The 18,693-nt window shown below is 29.7% G+C and overlaps 2 protein-coding genes across 3 annotated transcripts; both read right to left on the bottom strand.

Annotated features, from left to right (window-relative positions):
• Positions 1-1,481: 1,481 nt before the first annotated feature.
• Positions 1,482-4,817, bottom strand: LOC110644890 (thioredoxin H-type). 2 transcript variants are annotated; one of them, XM_021797847.2, is made up of 5 exons: positions 4,046-4,817; positions 3,531-3,596; positions 2,882-3,040; positions 2,550-2,672; positions 1,482-2,454 (listed from the first exon to the last, which is right to left on the bottom strand). In XM_021797847.2, exons 2-5 carry the CDS (start codon positions 3,549-3,551, stop codon positions 2,305-2,307), a joined length of 453 nt encoding a protein of 150 aa, XP_021653539.2. In that variant the 5' UTR covers positions 3,552-3,596; positions 4,046-4,817; the 3' UTR covers positions 1,482-2,304. The 2 variants fall into 2 exon arrangements, with proteins under 2 accessions (XP_021653539.2, XP_021653538.2); XM_021797846.2 differs by having other exon boundaries at positions 3,959-4,523.
• Positions 4,818-4,940: 123 nt separating this feature from the next.
• On the bottom strand, positions 4,941-9,138 carry LOC110644894 (transcription factor ICE1). The gene is made up of 4 exons (XM_021797852.2): positions 7,858-9,138; positions 7,197-7,421; positions 6,026-6,196; positions 4,941-5,356 (listed from the first exon to the last, which is right to left on the bottom strand). Exons 1-4 carry the CDS (start codon positions 8,965-8,967, stop codon positions 5,273-5,275), a joined length of 1,590 nt encoding a protein of 529 aa, XP_021653544.2. The 5' UTR covers positions 8,968-9,138; the 3' UTR covers positions 4,941-5,272.
• Between the last annotated feature and the right edge of the window lie 9,555 nt (positions 9,139-18,693).

Here is an 18,693-nt window from a genome sequence, read left to right as displayed (position 1 = left end):
CGCCTTAGGGTAATTTGGAGCTATGTGCCTGTGTCATCGTGCGTGTGGTGTACTAGTAATGGATATGAGTAGGACGGATAAATCGGCTTTAGCTAGTCTCGACTGGGGACCAGTCCTTTTTGTAATAAGTTAGGGTAAGTACGGTTTTGAGTTGATCTCATTGACCCTCGCATTTGGATTATTAAGAGAAAGTCAAGCTCGAGTTATTCTCGCTGGCAGACATTGGATTAAGAGAGCTATATAGGGGATCAACTCCTATATTATATATATTGATGTGACATACGAGTGTGTGAGTGCTCTAAATTATTCTTTGGGCAAATATTGTCTAAATTTGGTTGAATATGCTAATCTGTATTGCATTTCATTCCTTAGGGATGCATTAGTGTTAGATAGTTATAGAAATTGTAACTAAAATTAATATCATACTCTATGAGTCGAACGCTCACTCCTGTTCACTCATTTTTTCAGGTTACAGGAGGATTTTTTTTCTTATGATTAACCTGCTTTCTTTCTCGTAAATCTAGAGTTACAGTATCTATAATTTATATTATTATTTCGAAATCTAAAACTCTGTATGTATTAAGAATATTTTATTTGGTTTGGAAATAGTAAAAGATTATTATTTTAAAATTGTAAACTTAATATTATGCATGTATGGTTGAATGGGATGGATATATATATTTTGAATGAGGAAGCTGAGCTCCTATTTGATTAAATTGATTGATTGATTGAGGATTGTGAGGGCTAGCTGAGCTCCCCATATATATATATATATATATATATATATATATATATATATATATATATATATATATATATTATGATCACAGGTTAGGTGAGCCATTAGATAGTCCAGTTTATGGCCGAACTCTGTCCGGTTGATTTCTTGAAAATGGGCTTTGGATATGGGCTTTAAGGTTGGGCTAGAGAATAGTTAGGCTTACTACGGGTTTTGGGGGCCTTATACCGACTCAAGTCTTAGTACCAGTCTGGCCCATAATTTAGGTCGTGACACATCAAATCCAACACTCCTCTTTGATGAGTTTTTGACAAGTTCAAACATCTTCAAAGTAAAAATAAAAATGCTCCTCCTTTAACAAATTTCAACAGTTTATGCACTTGCTGGTCCCTTCAAAGAATTTTCAACATTTTATAGACATGCACAAATCCTTTCAAAAAAGTTTTCTATAGTTTCAAAACATGCCAGTCTCTTCAACAAGTGTTTACACAGTTTATGAACATGTCGGTCCAACCAAACAAAATTTCATAAAACAAACTTTCACTCAACAAAACAAAAGAAACACACCCAAATTTTCAAAAACAACAGAGGTCCCTTAAAAGGAGAGCTTTGATACCACGGTTGGAAAATGGAGGCTCAAATTCTGATACCTAGTGAAAAACAAAGGAAGAAAAGCAAAAATATATTTCATCAAAGATAATACAAAAGTTTCTCACTACCACAACAAAATAAATATTAAAGATGGAGAGAAAACATAAGCTTCATTGACAAAACAAAACAATACAAACATTAAATAAATATTTTTTTTTCTTCTTCATTTTCTCTCAACTCTCCCCACACTCACTCTTCTCCCTCACTTTCTCTACACATCACTCTCCTTTTCATAGGCAAGAAGTCTTCTTCAAGTTAACAAATCCAAACCATACAAGCCAATTTCCTAAATTTAATGCTCCAAATATAGAGAACCTCTCCTTTTCAACAAAAACACATTACATCAAAATATTTCCTTTTCTTGCATACATAATTTTCTACCAAATATTCTCAAGAACTCATCAACTCTAGCAGAGTCTCTTCTGCAGCTCCCTTGGGGGCTAATTAGTGCCTTCTTGTCCAGATTGACGATATCTTCATTTGCCTTAAGATGATTGAGTGCCCTGATTTCCCAACTCTCATTTTCAATTGCAATGATCAGGCATTGCATCTGGCTTCTCTTCTTCTGGAACTTCTATTTACATTATCTCATTTCTGTGCACTCTCCATTGTCATTGCAATTATGGCTTTGTCTAGTCCCTGAATAGGCAGTTTCGAAGAGATCTGCAGAAGGGAAACTGTTTGGAGAACACTAAGGTTGCAATGAAGCTGGAGAAGTCTCTTCAGACAAGCGATTCATGAGCATCTGATTGATTGTAACCTTCAAACGCCACTATATCTTGTGTGCTTGATTGGATAATGCAAGGAAAATTGTGAAATGACATTTGCCAACTGCTACTACGTGCTAACACAAGATTGGTTCTGCCAAGAATCTGATGAGGAGAATAATAAGACAGGACTTCAGACAAAGTCATTCACCTAGAGTCATTTGGAAGACTAGAAACAGCAGCAGTCTTTTTCTGGAGCTCTGGCTTGTCGGCTCCCACAAGTTTGTCAACTTGTCGCCCATCTTTAAGGAAGAAGAATGTGGGAGTGGACTTAACTTCCCATGAAGAACTAAACTCCTGCATTCAAGCGGACCATACAATCATTTATCATATCTATTGTCATGACAGACACAACTCTATCAGAATCTTGGAAGCCATTTTATTTAACTTACCGGAAGCTTATCGGTATCTATACTTAAAAATATGATAGAGGGATATTTGTCAGCAAGATCACAGTAGGCTGGTGCGATTGATTTAGAATGAGAACACCATGATGTACAGAAATTTACAATTATCTGTTGAAAAAGCAGAGGAAATTGCCTATGTGAGAAATTCTAATGAGTAAATGGTAATGATTAGATATGATGATACGAATATTTTCATATTCACCAGCTGCGTGAATGTTCCGGAGACTAGGTGGAGGAGGGGGGGGGGGGGGGTGGGGTGTGGTTTTTTGGGGGTGGGGGAACAGTAGCGTTGGAGCATGGTAAACATTAAGACTTACACTCTTGCCATCCCTGCTGGCTTCTGATAGCTTTTCCTCCCATTTCTGGATGGTATTTATTTGGTGGATATTTTTACAGGTACATTCTGCATGCTCATTCTGAATGTTTCTCTTGTTATCATCACCACCAACGTTTTGACCACGGCAACACATGCTAACCTGCAAGAAATAAGTTTAAATATGTTAAACAGAATGGTTCACAAGGGAGTCAAAAGGGAGGTTTACCTCTCCAGGGGTTATGATATATTCAATATGCAATAATATATGTTCAGTTCATGCTCGTCAACAACGAGATGTCAATATGGAAGAGATTTTGACTTTTGACATTAACCAAAAACAAGATGAGTCCCATGAACGTTCAATATTTAAAATAAAAAAAAAAACAAAAAAAATCTCTAGGAAGTGTTGAAAAAGAGAATAAAAATATTGAATTTGAGAAAGGGAGCAGAAGAAGAAAGGTTTCTGAAGCCAAGATGACCATAATCTTGGGATTGTCTTTCCATTCATAGCAAAAATTAGTCCAGACCTATTCAACATGATTAATCTCCAGGTAACAATGAAAAAAGTATATGCGGCAAGGAGATCCAGAGAAAGAGTTGTGCAGCAGAAGTGTCGATTTTTGTTGTATAGCTTTTTCAAAGAAACTCACCTTGCTCCAACAATGTCCCATTGCCTATCCACTATTGAACCCTGATGATAGAATTGCAGTGCCTTCCTATAAAAGAACACCCGTAAGAATAGCTAGATTAACTGCTTCCAAGTAACAAAACAGGTGCACTTGAGATATATGTTAAGGTTCCTTAATGTTTGTTGTCCTTCAAATGTGAGAAACAAAAGGGGTTCATTATTTTAGTTTCAATGCAAAAAGAAACTCCCTAATGAACCATTCTGCATCAAAACTACAGGGCATCCCATCAAAATAAGACATTTGCAAATTTTGCAAAAAAGGATCAATACTTGTGTTTCTCATGCTTAACCCATCAAAATATTCAAATGAAAGAATGAGAAAACTAAAAGAAATATCAATATCACCATCATAACAAAAGAAAAAGAAACAAGGTGAAACAGAAGTATCACCTTTGGGGTTGATGTGTTCTAAATTCCAAGACTTAAAGGCAGAAATAATCAAGCAATTGAAGCTTTGCAAGAGGAATGAAAGGGCACCTGAAACCCTCTTAAACTTGACAACGGAGAAATTGGAATCAAGAGTTGATTGGAAGAGAGTAAATTAGATGCATTTGCGACCCTGATGGGGGCATGTTGGCCCTTTTCAAGTTTCTCTCTTCAGGCTAACGATATTCTAAAAACTGACAAATACGCAAATACCCTTTTGACCTCCTTAGCTGTCCTTCTATTTTGTATGCTTTTTTTGGTCAATAAGCATTCTTAGCCAAACTAAACCTGAAATTTGACTCCAGAACTAACTAGGTTTCCCCCCAAGAAAGGCAGCAATCTCAGCCATCCAAGATTTCTTTAATTTTGGAAATATTTTTATTTTATTTTATTTTATTTTTTGTTAAGTTTCAGATTTAAAAATTTCAGATTCCGACACCCTTGCTGAGAAGGGGAAAACAAATGAGAATCACAGAACCTAATTTGGTATGCAAAATTTGACTAATTCTGATTAGATATATAAAAGCGATAGTAAATTCATTTCTCCATGACAAGCTCTTCCCCATTTTGCTGCCATATTTAGTACTATTGCAGATTAACTTAAAAGAGAATGCATCATAGAAATGCTGCTTCCATTTTTAGAAATCAAAGATTCAGTTGACCAGTGAAGGGTTATTGGTTACTCCTCAACAGTTTTTGTAGTGTTTTTGTTTTCAGAAAACAGAGGAAGTTTCTATTTCCTCAAGGTTCTAGTAATTGTAGAAGAACAAAGAATGTTTAAATATGAGAAATTAATTTACTGGCCAAAGGCCAAAATGGGTATTGCACTGCACTGGGCCTGGTTCAATGCATCCCTTCTGTGGCCCTGTACTGCTTCGCCTCAAAGTCATTTTTTTTTAAAAGAAATGAATTTTCTTTGATTATCATCATTCACAACCCATGTCGATCCAAGCAATCAAAAACTGAACAATATTATTTAACTTAAAAACAGGAAGCATTACTCCAGAAAAGAAAAAAACTTGAAAGGATGTTTTATTCTAAAGCAAAAATTACTGAAGACAACACCATAACTATCCTGTTGCTTTTGAAGCATGTCTGCTAATGTTGATTGTCCAACCTACAATAATCACCAGGTGTATGATGACAGTGGTGTCATGTTACACACTCTTTTATCAATGTAAATTGAGCAGTGAACTCCATTTACAGACTACTTCAGCCAGAGAACTAAAGTTAGTGCCTCAGTTTGTAGATATGATTTGCATGTATACAAACTGCGGGTCACATCATTCCATGAAAGCCAGCTGAATCAAGAAGTACTGCTTTGATTTGCTCTGGTAAGACATCCTGACCTTCCCTGCATTGCTGATAAAGAAATGAAAAGAAAATATCAATCTCTGATGACCATTCTTACCTTTAACAATCAAGAACCATAAAACCAGAAAGAGGACGCCCTGGTGGGTTAATTAAAAGCCATGTGAATTTGATATGAATCCACTTCATATTACATACTATTTAAGTTGATTTAGTGTACTACGAGAAAATATCTGAAGATGGATATAATTGCTGGTGAACCATCCATGCCATTCAAATTTTGAAAGGCCGTCTGACAAGATGGATCAATTGTATTAGAGAAAACCTAACACTGTAATAGCAATAAGCCAAACGAATTGAACCTCACTGACTTTCCTAGTACAAAATGGACAAATAATATTCGTTCTCATACCCCTAGATTATAAGTGTTTTCACGAAAGCCCACCCTTGTAGACACGCACACCAGCATAGACACACAAACAACTATATTGCACCTACAAAGTTACTCTCTTTGTTGAAACATACCATCACACTTAATAGCAAATACTAACAATTATTAAGAAACCCAAACAAAAACATTACTATCATCATTATTTTAGAGTGTGTGAGAATAACAGTGCCCAGATTGGAGCAGAAAAAAAGCTACTATGCCGATAAGCATCTCAAAATTAGTTTTTATCATGCCTCATGGCAAACATTAAGATGGAGAAAGAAGCAAACCTCAGCTCGAAACACATCGAGTGCAAACCCATTGAAACAACTGATGACAGCCTGCTGAATATCCAACCCAAGGTTGTCCAGAGCCCTCATAGTGGAGAGCAATAAACCTGGTCTGCGAGCACAAAACATGTGGATGTTGACTGCCCTTCCTTCCCTTACCCTAACTTCCACCTGCAAAAATTCCGAAAATGCATTAAGTAGAAAATTTCCTCAGTTATCATACTAAATGACTTCTCTCAAAATATGAAATTTTTTGGTTCATGTTAATGGACTTGTGTGCATTCTGGAGTGGACAAGCCTTGGTCTAGATACAGATCTAGACGCTAGACCTATATCATGTCTCACATGAGGCCTTCACACTTTGAAGAGTTGATGAAACATGTTTGGATGCACAGCATCAAATTCCAATAGAATTCCAATTAAAATGGTGAATACACCAACAATCTTTAGCAGCAAAAATAAATTTTTATGGAGTGCAATGGAGATCCAACTTAGTCACAAATAACTAGCATACCACAAGATTAGCAACAGGCTAATGGGTTTTGCACGATATGGATCAATGCTACAATAGTATAAAGTAAACCATCGATGAAATTTTAGCCGCCCTAGTCCATGTGGTCCCATCATACTAGTGAGTTGAGTATTCATCATGATTACATTGTTGGATCATTAAAAATGCATAATCCTAAAATGCATAATCCTAAGATGTGACCCTTCACAGATCACCCAACATGAGCATATGCCTATGCATAAAAAAGGATAAGCACATGCTTCACCATTTACCGAGTACACAATAATAATATATTCTAAAGATTAAACAAGTTATTTGGGTTCGGAAAAGACTCAAACACAAACTAACCAGAATTTTGCATTTTTATAGCCAAATTTTCAAGAATAGAAAACCAAGTACTCTCCAAATCTAACTTCCTTGTGACGTTGGCCAGACAAATCATGCAGCACATGAATTATCAAAAACATAAAACAACTGGTGTAACCTTAGGTTTCACAGGCCTATACTATTATTCATCCCTGTAAGATAGGTTGCAATTATTGCAGTATAAATCATTCACGACGCAATAATGAAACATTAGCAAGCTAACATAAAATTTGTGCAAAACCAAGCACCAATGGTGAAATAAGCCTCTTCTAGCACCAAGATGACAGTATTTACCCTTGTAGCTTGGTTTTTAGGGCTTGACAACGAGCTAGGGCATAGTTCTTCCTTCACGCGGGAAGGTATGGCGGGAGGTGTCGGAGTCACCGGATGAATACTTGTAGATTGAGGCAACAAAGGACCAGGTGGGGTTGACTCCAATTCATTATGAAGATCATTGATCCTTTGCAGAAGCTCCTTTAAATAATCAATGGCATCCCCAAGTATTGAAGCTCTATCCATCTGTAAGCATTAAAAAAATCATCAGTGGGTATTATTATTTTTAATTCAAGGATTATTAAGGCCCAATAGCACCTAACCAGACTGAACTCCAAACACCATCCTTTATTCAGAAGGGGTTAAACCCAAAATATTAATTATCAAGTTCAAAACATTATATTCAAGATTTTAATTCCAAAATTCTCGTAATAGGACAAATACAAAAGGGAATGAAATTCGATTTGCTATCAATGGCCACCATGTATCCAAAACCCAAGATCCAAAGATGAATTAATAAAGAACATAAAGCAAAACCAGGGAAAATCTACCTATAAAAAATGAAAGCGATAAAACAGGAAAAAGCACTTTAGAATTCAAAACCCACCCCTCCCCCCAAAATACTTTTTTAGAAGAAGATGAAGAAAAGAAGAAGTGATGCACCCATCCGTTTACAGTTTACCTTGCTAATCTTGGGGACAACAGATCTAAGCATGTAGAGTCTATCATTAAGCCTCTTCCTTCTCCTTCTCTCAGCCATCAAATTCTTTGCCGGCATCCCCTTCTTCTTCCCCTTTTGATCACCACCACCTCCAACAGTGACGGTGCTATTGGCATTCGAATTGCTTCCACCGTTATTCTTCACACTCTCTTCAATCTTACCATCTCCATTGTGCTCATCAGAATCATAATTCAAACCCGAAACATCGAAGCTCGCTTCCTCAATTTCACCTTCTTCACTCTTCTTTCTTTTCCTTTCCATTTCTCCCCAATTCCCCCCAATTTCTCCTCCATATCTCAGCCCTGATATCTCCAAATTCCCCAACTTATCCCCACTTTGCCTTAACAAGGCTCGCTTCTGAAATAGAGTTGGCGGTGAACCCACTGGAGGCAAAACCTCAAGTGGCCTCAAAACCTTAGCCCTGCTTAAAAACAGAGCATTCACAGTAGAACCATCAAAACCCTCAAGTCCTACATTACTAAACCCAGCACCTCCGATTGCGGCAGCATTATCGGACACCGGAAGCAACTGGGAAGCTTGGAACTCGGGCCCACTAAAACCCATCAAATTTGAAGCCTGATTCGGCTGGTATTGGCCGAGAAAAGCATTTTCGCAACCCAAATCGAAGCCATTGTCAAAAGCGTTGGTGACATTGAGAAGGGAAGAGAAGCAGGATTTGGGGGGAAAAAAAGGCTGGTGTGCCTGTGCTGGGTCTAGAGTAAAGGCCTGCGAGGGAGAGCAAGAAGAGGAAGAGTCCATAGGCTGTAAGAGAAGATTTTCAGGTGTGGGGTTAGCACAAAAACCAAGGTCTCTGATTTCATGGTGATTTTGGAGAGCATGGAGGTCATGGTGAGGAGATGGGTTGATATCATACCAGTCGGTATCAAGCATAGATTTGAAAGTAGAAAGAGATGCATTGATACCCAAATCCTCTTCTTTAGGCTGAACCTCGTTATCGTTGTTATGGTGTCTGGTCCATGAAGAAACGGCGTCTTCCTCTTCTTCTTCCACTGCAGCAGCAGCAGCAGCAACTCCTACTCCATCAATCCAAACGTTGGCTCCAAGAACCATGTCTGCGTTACGGTATTGCTTAGGGGAGAGAGAGAGAGAGAGAGAAGCGGTTATGGAATGGAGGTACTAGAGGCTTTGGAGGAACAGTGGCGTCATGGTGTGAGAGGAAAGGAAATTTTGGAGAATCGAAGTTTGAACTTTTTTTATGTACTTTTTAGTAAAACGAATGGAGGCCGCTGCCTCCGTAGCCTGTTATGGCTTATCTCATTCTGATGTGTCTGCTCACTGCTCTCTCTCTCTCTCTCTCTCTCTCTCTCTCTCTCTCTCTCTCTCTGTGCTTTTTTGACCCTCTTCATTTTACAATTTTACTCCACTACATTTTTGCACTTTACTCCTTTTCTCCCTTCTCGTTTCCAAATAATAAGTAAAATTTTAGACATATTTTCAACAATAACAGTTAATTTTTAAATTTTTTTATTAATTAAAAATATTTTATTTTATATAATTATAATATTAAAATTTATTAATAAATAATTTTTTAATGAATGATTTGTTAATAAATAATTTTTTTAATGAATGTAATATTACATTTATTAAATTTTATTAAATATATTTACATAAAAAAATTTATACAAAATTAATAATAAATACCAATAAATTTTAACAAGCATAATATTGTATTGATTAAAAAATTAATAATAAATTAACAATTATTTAAATTAATAATTATTAATTGATTATAAATAATTATTTATGTAATTAGAATATTTAAAACTAAGCAACATATTTACTTTTTACGGGCAAAGCAATAATTAATATATATTTATATATTGATAATATTTTTTTATTCTTTTTTTTTTTAAATGGCAATAGAATGTTTTATTCATAAAAATAAATATAATATATTAAATATTAAAATAACTTTTTCAATTTCAGCACTGCAGAAACTTTATAAAATGTTCAATAATTAAATTTTCAGGTTTTGCAATAAAAAAATTTCAGGTTTTCAAATAAATAATTACAAATAATTAAATATTTTCTCTAAATTATTAATCTTGAATTTTTTTTTTAAATCTATTGTGGTTTTTTTTTTCGCGTGAAGAATAATATCTCAAATCTAAAATTGAATTTCAATATTTAATAAATTACCTAATATAGATCGTAATATCAAATAAATTATAAATAAATTACAGGCACACATATTAAAATATTTTATTTATTTGTTTTAAATAATAAAGCTATTTTATCATAGTTTTCAAATGCTAAATAAAGTTATATACTTTTAAAAAGTTAAATAACTTAAAAATTAAATTTTAAACTAAATAAGTAAATGTAATTTTAATTAAGGTAAAAAAAATTATATCTAATAAAATATTATTTTTTAATTTTTTAAATGATAAAATATTAAAAATAATAATTTTAATATTAAAATATTTTGTTTATTATGTTTTAAAGTATCCTATAGCTGATGCGTCAACTGATCTTTCATTATTTTAAGTTACTTTTATATATGTATATATTTTATATATGGAACCCTTTTAAATTTAAGTATTCAACCTTACTTTTAATAAAAAAATATATTTACATAATAAAAAATTAATTAAACTCTATTTTTATTTTTTAAAAAATTAATATCTATATTTATTTAAACTGACACTTAATAAATTTAATTATTAATTTTTAATAAAATTAAATTTAAATATTAACTTTTTAAAATATTAAATTTATTGAATATGATTATAAAAATATTTTTATAATATTTTATTATGTTATTGATCTTAAAAAAAAACACTTTTTTGAATCTTTAATTAAATCATCGTGCAAAAATCTTCAACGACAGACACAAAAGACAATTGAAAGATGAGAGATTTGTTATTGACATGTGTTATTTAAGGTATACATGCCCATGCATATGGTAATTTAATTTGCAGTGGAAATTGGGAGGAAAGAGATAGGGTCAAAAGAGTAGAATACATATAAATATGTACATGTACACCTGCAGAGAGAGCTAGCTGGGTTTATGACCTTTTAATTAATGAAGTCACATAAAAGCTGTGTGTTCTTGCATATTCATATACATGGTGGCAGCTAATAATAATAATATTGAAAGATATGTTTCTGACATGGTAATTCAATTATTCATGAGAGATGGGATGAGATGGAGAACATAGTTCTGAGTACCTAATGACACTGCTGGGTAGGGAGTGTGCAAATGGTCGGTTCGATTCCGAACCAAACCGAATCGAACTGATAAAATCAAAAATTAAAAATTAAAATTTTAAAAATCGAATCGAATCGATTAATAAGAGAAAATCAAACTGAATCGAACCTATAAATATAGGTTTGGTTCGGTTTTAAACCGATCAAATCGAAATTTATAAAATTTCATATTTTTAACATTAAATCTAAATAATAAAAACATAAAAACAAAAAAAATTAGAAATCAAAACTCAAAAATCTTAAGGTTCGGTTTGGTTTTCTTTGATTTCGATTTGATTCGATTCAATTTGGTTCGATTTTTTTATTTCCTATATATTAATAATTTCAGTTTGGTTCGATTTTTTTGATTTTTTTATGAAAATAACCAAACCGATAAATCCGAAATTATCAAAATTATAAACCGAACCGAACCGATTAAATTTTAAAACCGAATCGATTGAACCGAATTAATCGATTCGGTTCGATTTTTTGATTAAAACTGAAAACTGCACACCCCTGCACACCCCTGCTGGGGACCATAATTTTTATTTTTATTTTTATTTTTATTTTTTTAATTATCATAATTTCAAAATTAGCCACTCCTTCAAATTCCATTTTTCTTCTTTATTTTTTTATAAAATTATGTTTTGATTTTGTCTTGTGTGTTAACAATATAAGTTAATTATGAAATTAATATATTAAAAACATTATGTTTGTTTTCAAAATAAAATACATTAATTCCCAATTATATAGTCTATTATTAATTGCAACTTAAATAATCAAAATATCATTGATTTTACTTCTTAATCTGAAATAATTATATTTATTTTATTAATAAAATAATTCTCCATGAAAAATTCATATTTAAAATTTAACACACATATATGTATTATGTTTATAATATAATAAATGTAATTTGTTAACATCTAATTCTAAATGTATCTCCATATATTTAATAAGTTTATAAATTATAATATAAAATATTTAATTATTTCAGGTTGAAAATATGATTAATGGTATTTTAATTATTTAATCTGACAAAAATTAGAGAAAGATATCATATTGTTAACATATAAATCTCAAGAATTAATTTATTTTACCTTAAAAATAGAGATTGACATATAACTTTTGATATATTTAAAAAATAAAATTATAAACTATAGTAAAACTTAATCATTTATATTTTTTAACAACTAAAACTAGTCCCATTTGACACTATTGAGAACACTTTATTAATATTTAAAAAAAAACTTATTAATAAATTTTTAATTACATCATATTAATAAAAGAATATACTTTTAAATAGTCCAAAATTTGATTTGAGTTTAAAAAGTATAATTTAATATGAGAATTTCTTTTATTGTAAATATTAACAAATATGTACAGTTTGAGATCCACGATTACTAAAAAGTTTTTGTTTAAATTTGATTTATCATATATTCAAAATATAAATATATATAATTTATATATTTAAAATTTATTTATTTCATATAAAATATTTTTTTAAAAAATATTTTTTACATTTTTTAACGTTAAAGCATTCAAGAAATAGGGCAATGAAAATTTTTTTTAAAGAAAAATTAAGTTATTTTTAATAAAAATAGCATCATTTTTTTTAAATGAAGTTATTTTTTATTTTTTAAATTTTTATAATATTACTGAAATATAAAAATATTTATATATAGATAATATAAATACATATCATTAATTTAAAATTATAATTAAATAATAAAAAATATTTTCATGAAAAAATATTTCTCATGAAAAGTAGTTTTCATATATAAATTATTTTTTACGAAATAAATGTAGCCTTAGCCTTCATTTATTTCATAAAAAATAACTTATATCTTTTTTAAAAAATATTTTTTATTATTTGATTATAATATTAAAATAATAAAATGTGTTTATATCATATATATATATATATATAAATATTTTTTATTTTAATAATATTATTAAAATTTATAAAATAAAAATAATTTTCTATTTGTATGTTTATATAAATATTTTTACATTTTAATAAAAATTTTAAAAATAAAAAATGACTTAATTTTTTAATTAGAAAATAAATTTTATTTTCTTCTTTTTTTTAAAAATCTTAAATATTAAAAAATATAAAAAATGAAATATTTTTTATAAAATAAATAAAATTATGATTAATAAATTTTATTATATATAGTATGCTTTGAAATTGTGGGAAATTAGATTTAAATAAGAAAAATAAAAATGAGTAAATATTGAGTTGGTTTAAAGTTGAAAGGGAAAGAAGGAGACCCATCTGGCGTTTGCCATTTGAAAGAAGCAAAAGCTAAAATAATAATAATTATAGATAATAATTAAGGCAAGACTTTTGGAATAAATTTGGCAGAGCGAAACCCAAGCCTCTCGTGATATATACCTTTTGCTTTCCTTTCAACCGCACCTACCACCCAACCAAATCTAAATCCATTACTTTTCAATTCCCTCTCCTTCAAAACTCTCTTCCCTTGCCGCCACTTACCACTTGTCCTTCTCTTTAAACCCTACGCATCTTTATTTGCATTACATCCCTATTTAATTTTTTTATTTAAATTTTATAATTTTAAAAATAAATTTAATAGATGAACACATGGATCTTTCTAAACAAAATCTTTAATTATTAAATTTTTAAAAATATAATAATTAAAATCATAAATTTTATAATAACAAGAATTGATAACTTTTTTTCAATTTTACTTTTATTTATTATTATTCTCAATGAATTGATAACTTTTTACAATAATTCTATATTCGTTATATTTGAAGAGGTAAAAGTCACTACATACTGACTAAATAAAAGATTTTTTTAGCTAATTTAATGTTATTAATAATTATAGAAATGAAACGGTAAGAGAAGCTTAAACCTTCTTCAGAAGTTGATGATTATGGGAAAGAAGCTTAAACCTTTTTCAAAGTTGATGATTATGGGAAAGAAGCTTAAACCTTCTTCAGAAGTTGATAATTATGGGAAAGAAGCTTAAACCTTTTTCAGAAGTTGATGATTATGGGAAATATATAAAATTGGCAATTGGCAGCTAGGATCGAAGTGGCTGCCTGCGATGAACTAGGAAGACCAAAAAAAAAAAAAAAAAAAATTCAGACTTTTCTTCATGAGCTTCAAAGCTGAGTTGAGAGTTGACAGTTTCGCAGAGGTTTGGTATGGTCGTTTTCTGATTTTCACGTGACCAGAGGCCACGTGGCATACATGCAACTAATTGAAAAGACTGAGTAATCAAAAGGCCATGCAAAAGCCAAATTTTGCAAATGGGTTGTACACTTCCCTCTGTTTAGTTGTTTTTAGGTTGGCCCATCACGTGAGTGAAAGTTGGCCCCCATGTCGATATAAGCTTCTCCAAAAATAATTGATATCCTTACGACTTTCGATCCCTTATTAATATTATTTAAATATTTAAATCTTATTTATTAATATTAATTATTATATAATAATTTAAAATAAAAAATATTTAATAAAAATAATTATTAAATTAATCATTAAATATAAAAATTATAATTTTTTTATATATTTTAATAAAACACTCTTTTTAACTTCTAAAAATTAATGGAGATAATTTTTTATAAAGTGTTATTTTAATTTTCAATACTAATAAAAATACTATATTACTAAAGTCAAAACACTAAATATTATCTTAAAAATTATTATCAAACAATGCTACAGTATTTTAAAGATATTAAATTAATTTTTTATCTCATTAATATTTATATTTTTTTAAGAAGTTAAATATTATTGCCTTAAATTATTTTTAATTTTACACAGGTAGTATGTATGATAAGTGTTTTATATTTGTTATAATTATTATGTACCTTAAAACACTTTATATTTATTTATAGATACGAAAATAACTTATTTCTCTTTAAAATATGAAATTAAGAAAAAATTTTATTTTTTATTATTTAATTACAATACTAAAAATTGAGAAAAACTTATTTTATGACTGCTTGAAGTATATTTCAAAATATAATACTATAAAAATATTTACACTAAAATTTTTATTATTTTATTATTAAATATGAGAAAAAAGTACATAAAAATGATAAATTGATGGTAATTATCAATAGTTAAAATTAATCATGATGGTTGATAACTAATGAGTTTGTATTTATATTTTTTTCATATTTTAAAATATTTGTTTGTTTAAAAATAATTTTTAGAAGAAAATTTTATTTTTCTTAAAATGATTTATTTTTTAATGTATATATATTTAGAGAGAGGGTTTGTGAAGCAGGAAAGGTCAAACTGTGGGACCAATGGTTTTGGTAGTTGTTGGCCAAAAGGACTTTCCTACCAAGATTGTTGAATGCGGCTCATTCTATGGCAATGGCATTCAGCCTCCATTCTATATATATGATGTTAGTTCAATTTTAATTATGAGCTTATATGTGATTATTATATTATGATTGGGGGACTCACTAACAATGATATTTTTCTTTCCATTTGCTGTCAGCTTCAATGACTTTTAAGTAATCATGTCACATTAATTAAACACAACTACATCAATTATTTAATTTCTGTGCCTCAAATCATAATCTACTATTTTGTTTATTATAAAATATATTTATCATTTTAATAAAAAATTTATTTATATTATCAACACTGAATAAAAATAATTCAATAGATTAATATTTTATTTAAATTCGTAACACTTAGATTATTATAATATAAGAAATTAAAATTATGTCTTTACTAATAATTTAAGCTTTTAACATAATAGTAAGCACTTCATCTTATATATATAATTAATTTTATAAATATATTATGCTTGAATTACATTAAATTTAATAAAAATTAACCAACTTTAAAAGAAATGTGTCATTAAAGTATGTACTAATTGATAAAAACTCACTCTTCCTCCTTCGTTCTTCTTTTTCATTACTCTTCATAGTTTATTATTATAATATTGTTCATTTGAAAATTTTGATTATCATAATCAACTAAATATATAAAATAAAAAATAAAATTTAAGAGAATATAATATCAAATCCAATAAAATTAAAAAGATAAAACTAAACTCAACTGAATTGATTTGATTCATTTATTATAGATTTTTTTTTTTAAATTTTTATAGAGTGAATTTTGAGCCTTCTTTATAATAAGAGTAATCCTCTTTTTCATGGGCAACAATAGGGCTGCACACGGTTCTTGGGGGAATCAAATCGAACCGAACCGACAGAAATCGTACCGAACCGAATTTATTTTGATACTATAGTTCGGTTCTGGTTATTCACTAATAATCGAACCGAAACTGAATTAAGAATCGAATTTATATATATGTTTTTTTATATTTTTTTTATATTTATTATATACTTTCAATATAATTATATATAATTATGTATGTATATAAAATTATGAACAAAAGATAACTTAATATTACATTTCATTTTTCTATATTTTCTTAATAATTTTAGTTATAAATATATTAAATTATCTTATCATTCTTAATTATAAATATATTATTATCTTATATATATATATATATATTAATTCTTAATTATATTTGTATCTTATAGTTAAATATTATATGATTAATAAATAGTTAAAATGTGTATTATATGATATACTATTATATTACATAATATATTTAATCATAAGTTATATATGCACATTATAATTAAATATTATATAATTTATATATAGCTAAAAGATATATTATATGATATATTGTGTATTAATAACTCAATTCAAAACTTAAATGTTAATTCAAATATGGCTTTTTAAAGATATAATTACATAAAATTATTTTAAAAATCGAGAATAGAACTGAAATCGTATCAAACCTAACTGAAACCGAATAACCGAGAACTATATTGAACTGAAACCAAAACAATGAAGAACCGAACTGGAATCGTGCTAAAATTTTGAAATTCCAGTTCGGTTCCGATTCCTAAGCAAATCCTGAACTAAACTGGAATCGAACACTCCTATGCAGTAATGCTTGATTTGTACATTCAGAAAGCGCAAATCCAGTAGAAATTACAAAATTTTTAACAAAGAGGAGATTCAAACAGTAAAGGAAAGACTCATTGAGTATGAAATTACAAATTTAAATTATAATATATTTACATTTATTTATACTTTTTATGAAAATAATTTAAATTTTGGCCTCTACATATATTTGATAAAGTCTTCTAGTTATGTTTGGTATGGAATAATGTTTTAAAAGCAAGGATTTCAGTGCTAGCAAGAAATGCCTCAGGCAGGAGATGATCTGTAGCTCATGCTATGGATTAATTTTTATCCTGAGTCACTTGATGGAATTCGACAAGCTTTTGGTGAAATATTTGCCTGAACTTCAACGCTTATCAAAAAAAAAGAAAAGAAAAAAGTGACGGATTAGATTCGCCGCTAAAACTCATTAGCGATAAGTTTTTAAAAATAACTATAATCTATTGTTAATTCGTAGTTAATTTAAAATTTTGATTTTTAGCGATGAATTTTAGTCATTTGCTAAAACCATTATCGTTAAAGCATCAGTGATGGATCCGTTGCTGATTGATGTTTTTGCGATGGAAGAAAGCCAATCTTGCTGCAATTGCATTGGCATAGAAAGGTAGGTTCCAAGTTGGAGAATCCTTATGTATGGATAGCTAAACCACATGAAAGCAGGAACTAATTATGAAAAGAGTTGTCATTTTTGTTGTTTTTATTAATTTTACTCCAAAATAGTTTACAAGAAACAGCAAGAATAAGATAAACAGTAAGAAAAAAAAAATGCCAAATATTACACAATTTGGTCAGGAGAAGGGAAGCTGAGACTTTAAAAGCAAGTGAATCCTCCATTAACAAGAAGTTCACGACCACTTGTATATAAACTTGGGCCTCTGCTACCACATTGAACAAAGTGGGCTGAAGGGCCGACGGCCGAGCTCATTGGCAACATACTTGTTGGCCCACCTCAGAATCAATATAACAATTTACTTGCCAAGCCAACCTGCATACCTGGTTTTTTTTTTTTTTCCAAAAAAGAAAATTTATGCTATGGAGAGGTGCCCAGTTGACAGAAACTGTTCGCTGGCGAGTCCACACTTTGAATCTTTTTGGTGGGATCGAGAGGCCGCATAACGGATGGTAAAGGGCAGGATGTAGATTTCAAGAACGCTATATTCATTATGACTTGATATACATAGCTCTCCATGGTAACAGACTTGGCAGGTCAAGTAATTAGTAGCTGAGGAACTGAAACAGAACATGATGGGGCCTGAATTCTTGAATAGAATAGACGAAGTGGCTGTGTTTCAGCAACTCCCAGCTCAAAAAGATGACGGAGACCATAGGTATAAGAAAAGTAAATATGCGAAAGGCTGATAAATTGAAGGCCAAAAACACAAGGTAATGTTTTATTTTTGCTCAATTTATAAATTTAAAAGTTATTATAAATAACTAAATTTTTATAAAAAATTATTAAATATATTTAATAAATAAATATATTTTTTATAATTATGTGAATTAATTTTAATTTGGAAAAATATAGTTTAAAATGATGTTAATAAAATAATGTGAGTGGAAAAATTAATTAATGAAAGATTGGAATAAGTAAATATTTTCCTATAAAA

Source organism: Hevea brasiliensis, chromosome 1, assembly GCF_030052815.1.
Source record: "Hevea brasiliensis isolate MT/VB/25A 57/8 chromosome 1, ASM3005281v1, whole genome shotgun sequence".
Classification (NCBI taxonomy): Eukaryota; Viridiplantae; Streptophyta; class Magnoliopsida; order Malpighiales; family Euphorbiaceae; genus Hevea; species Hevea brasiliensis.
The sequence above is the reverse complement of the archived record's forward strand: the minus strand, read 5'-3'. Positions and strand labels throughout refer to the sequence as shown.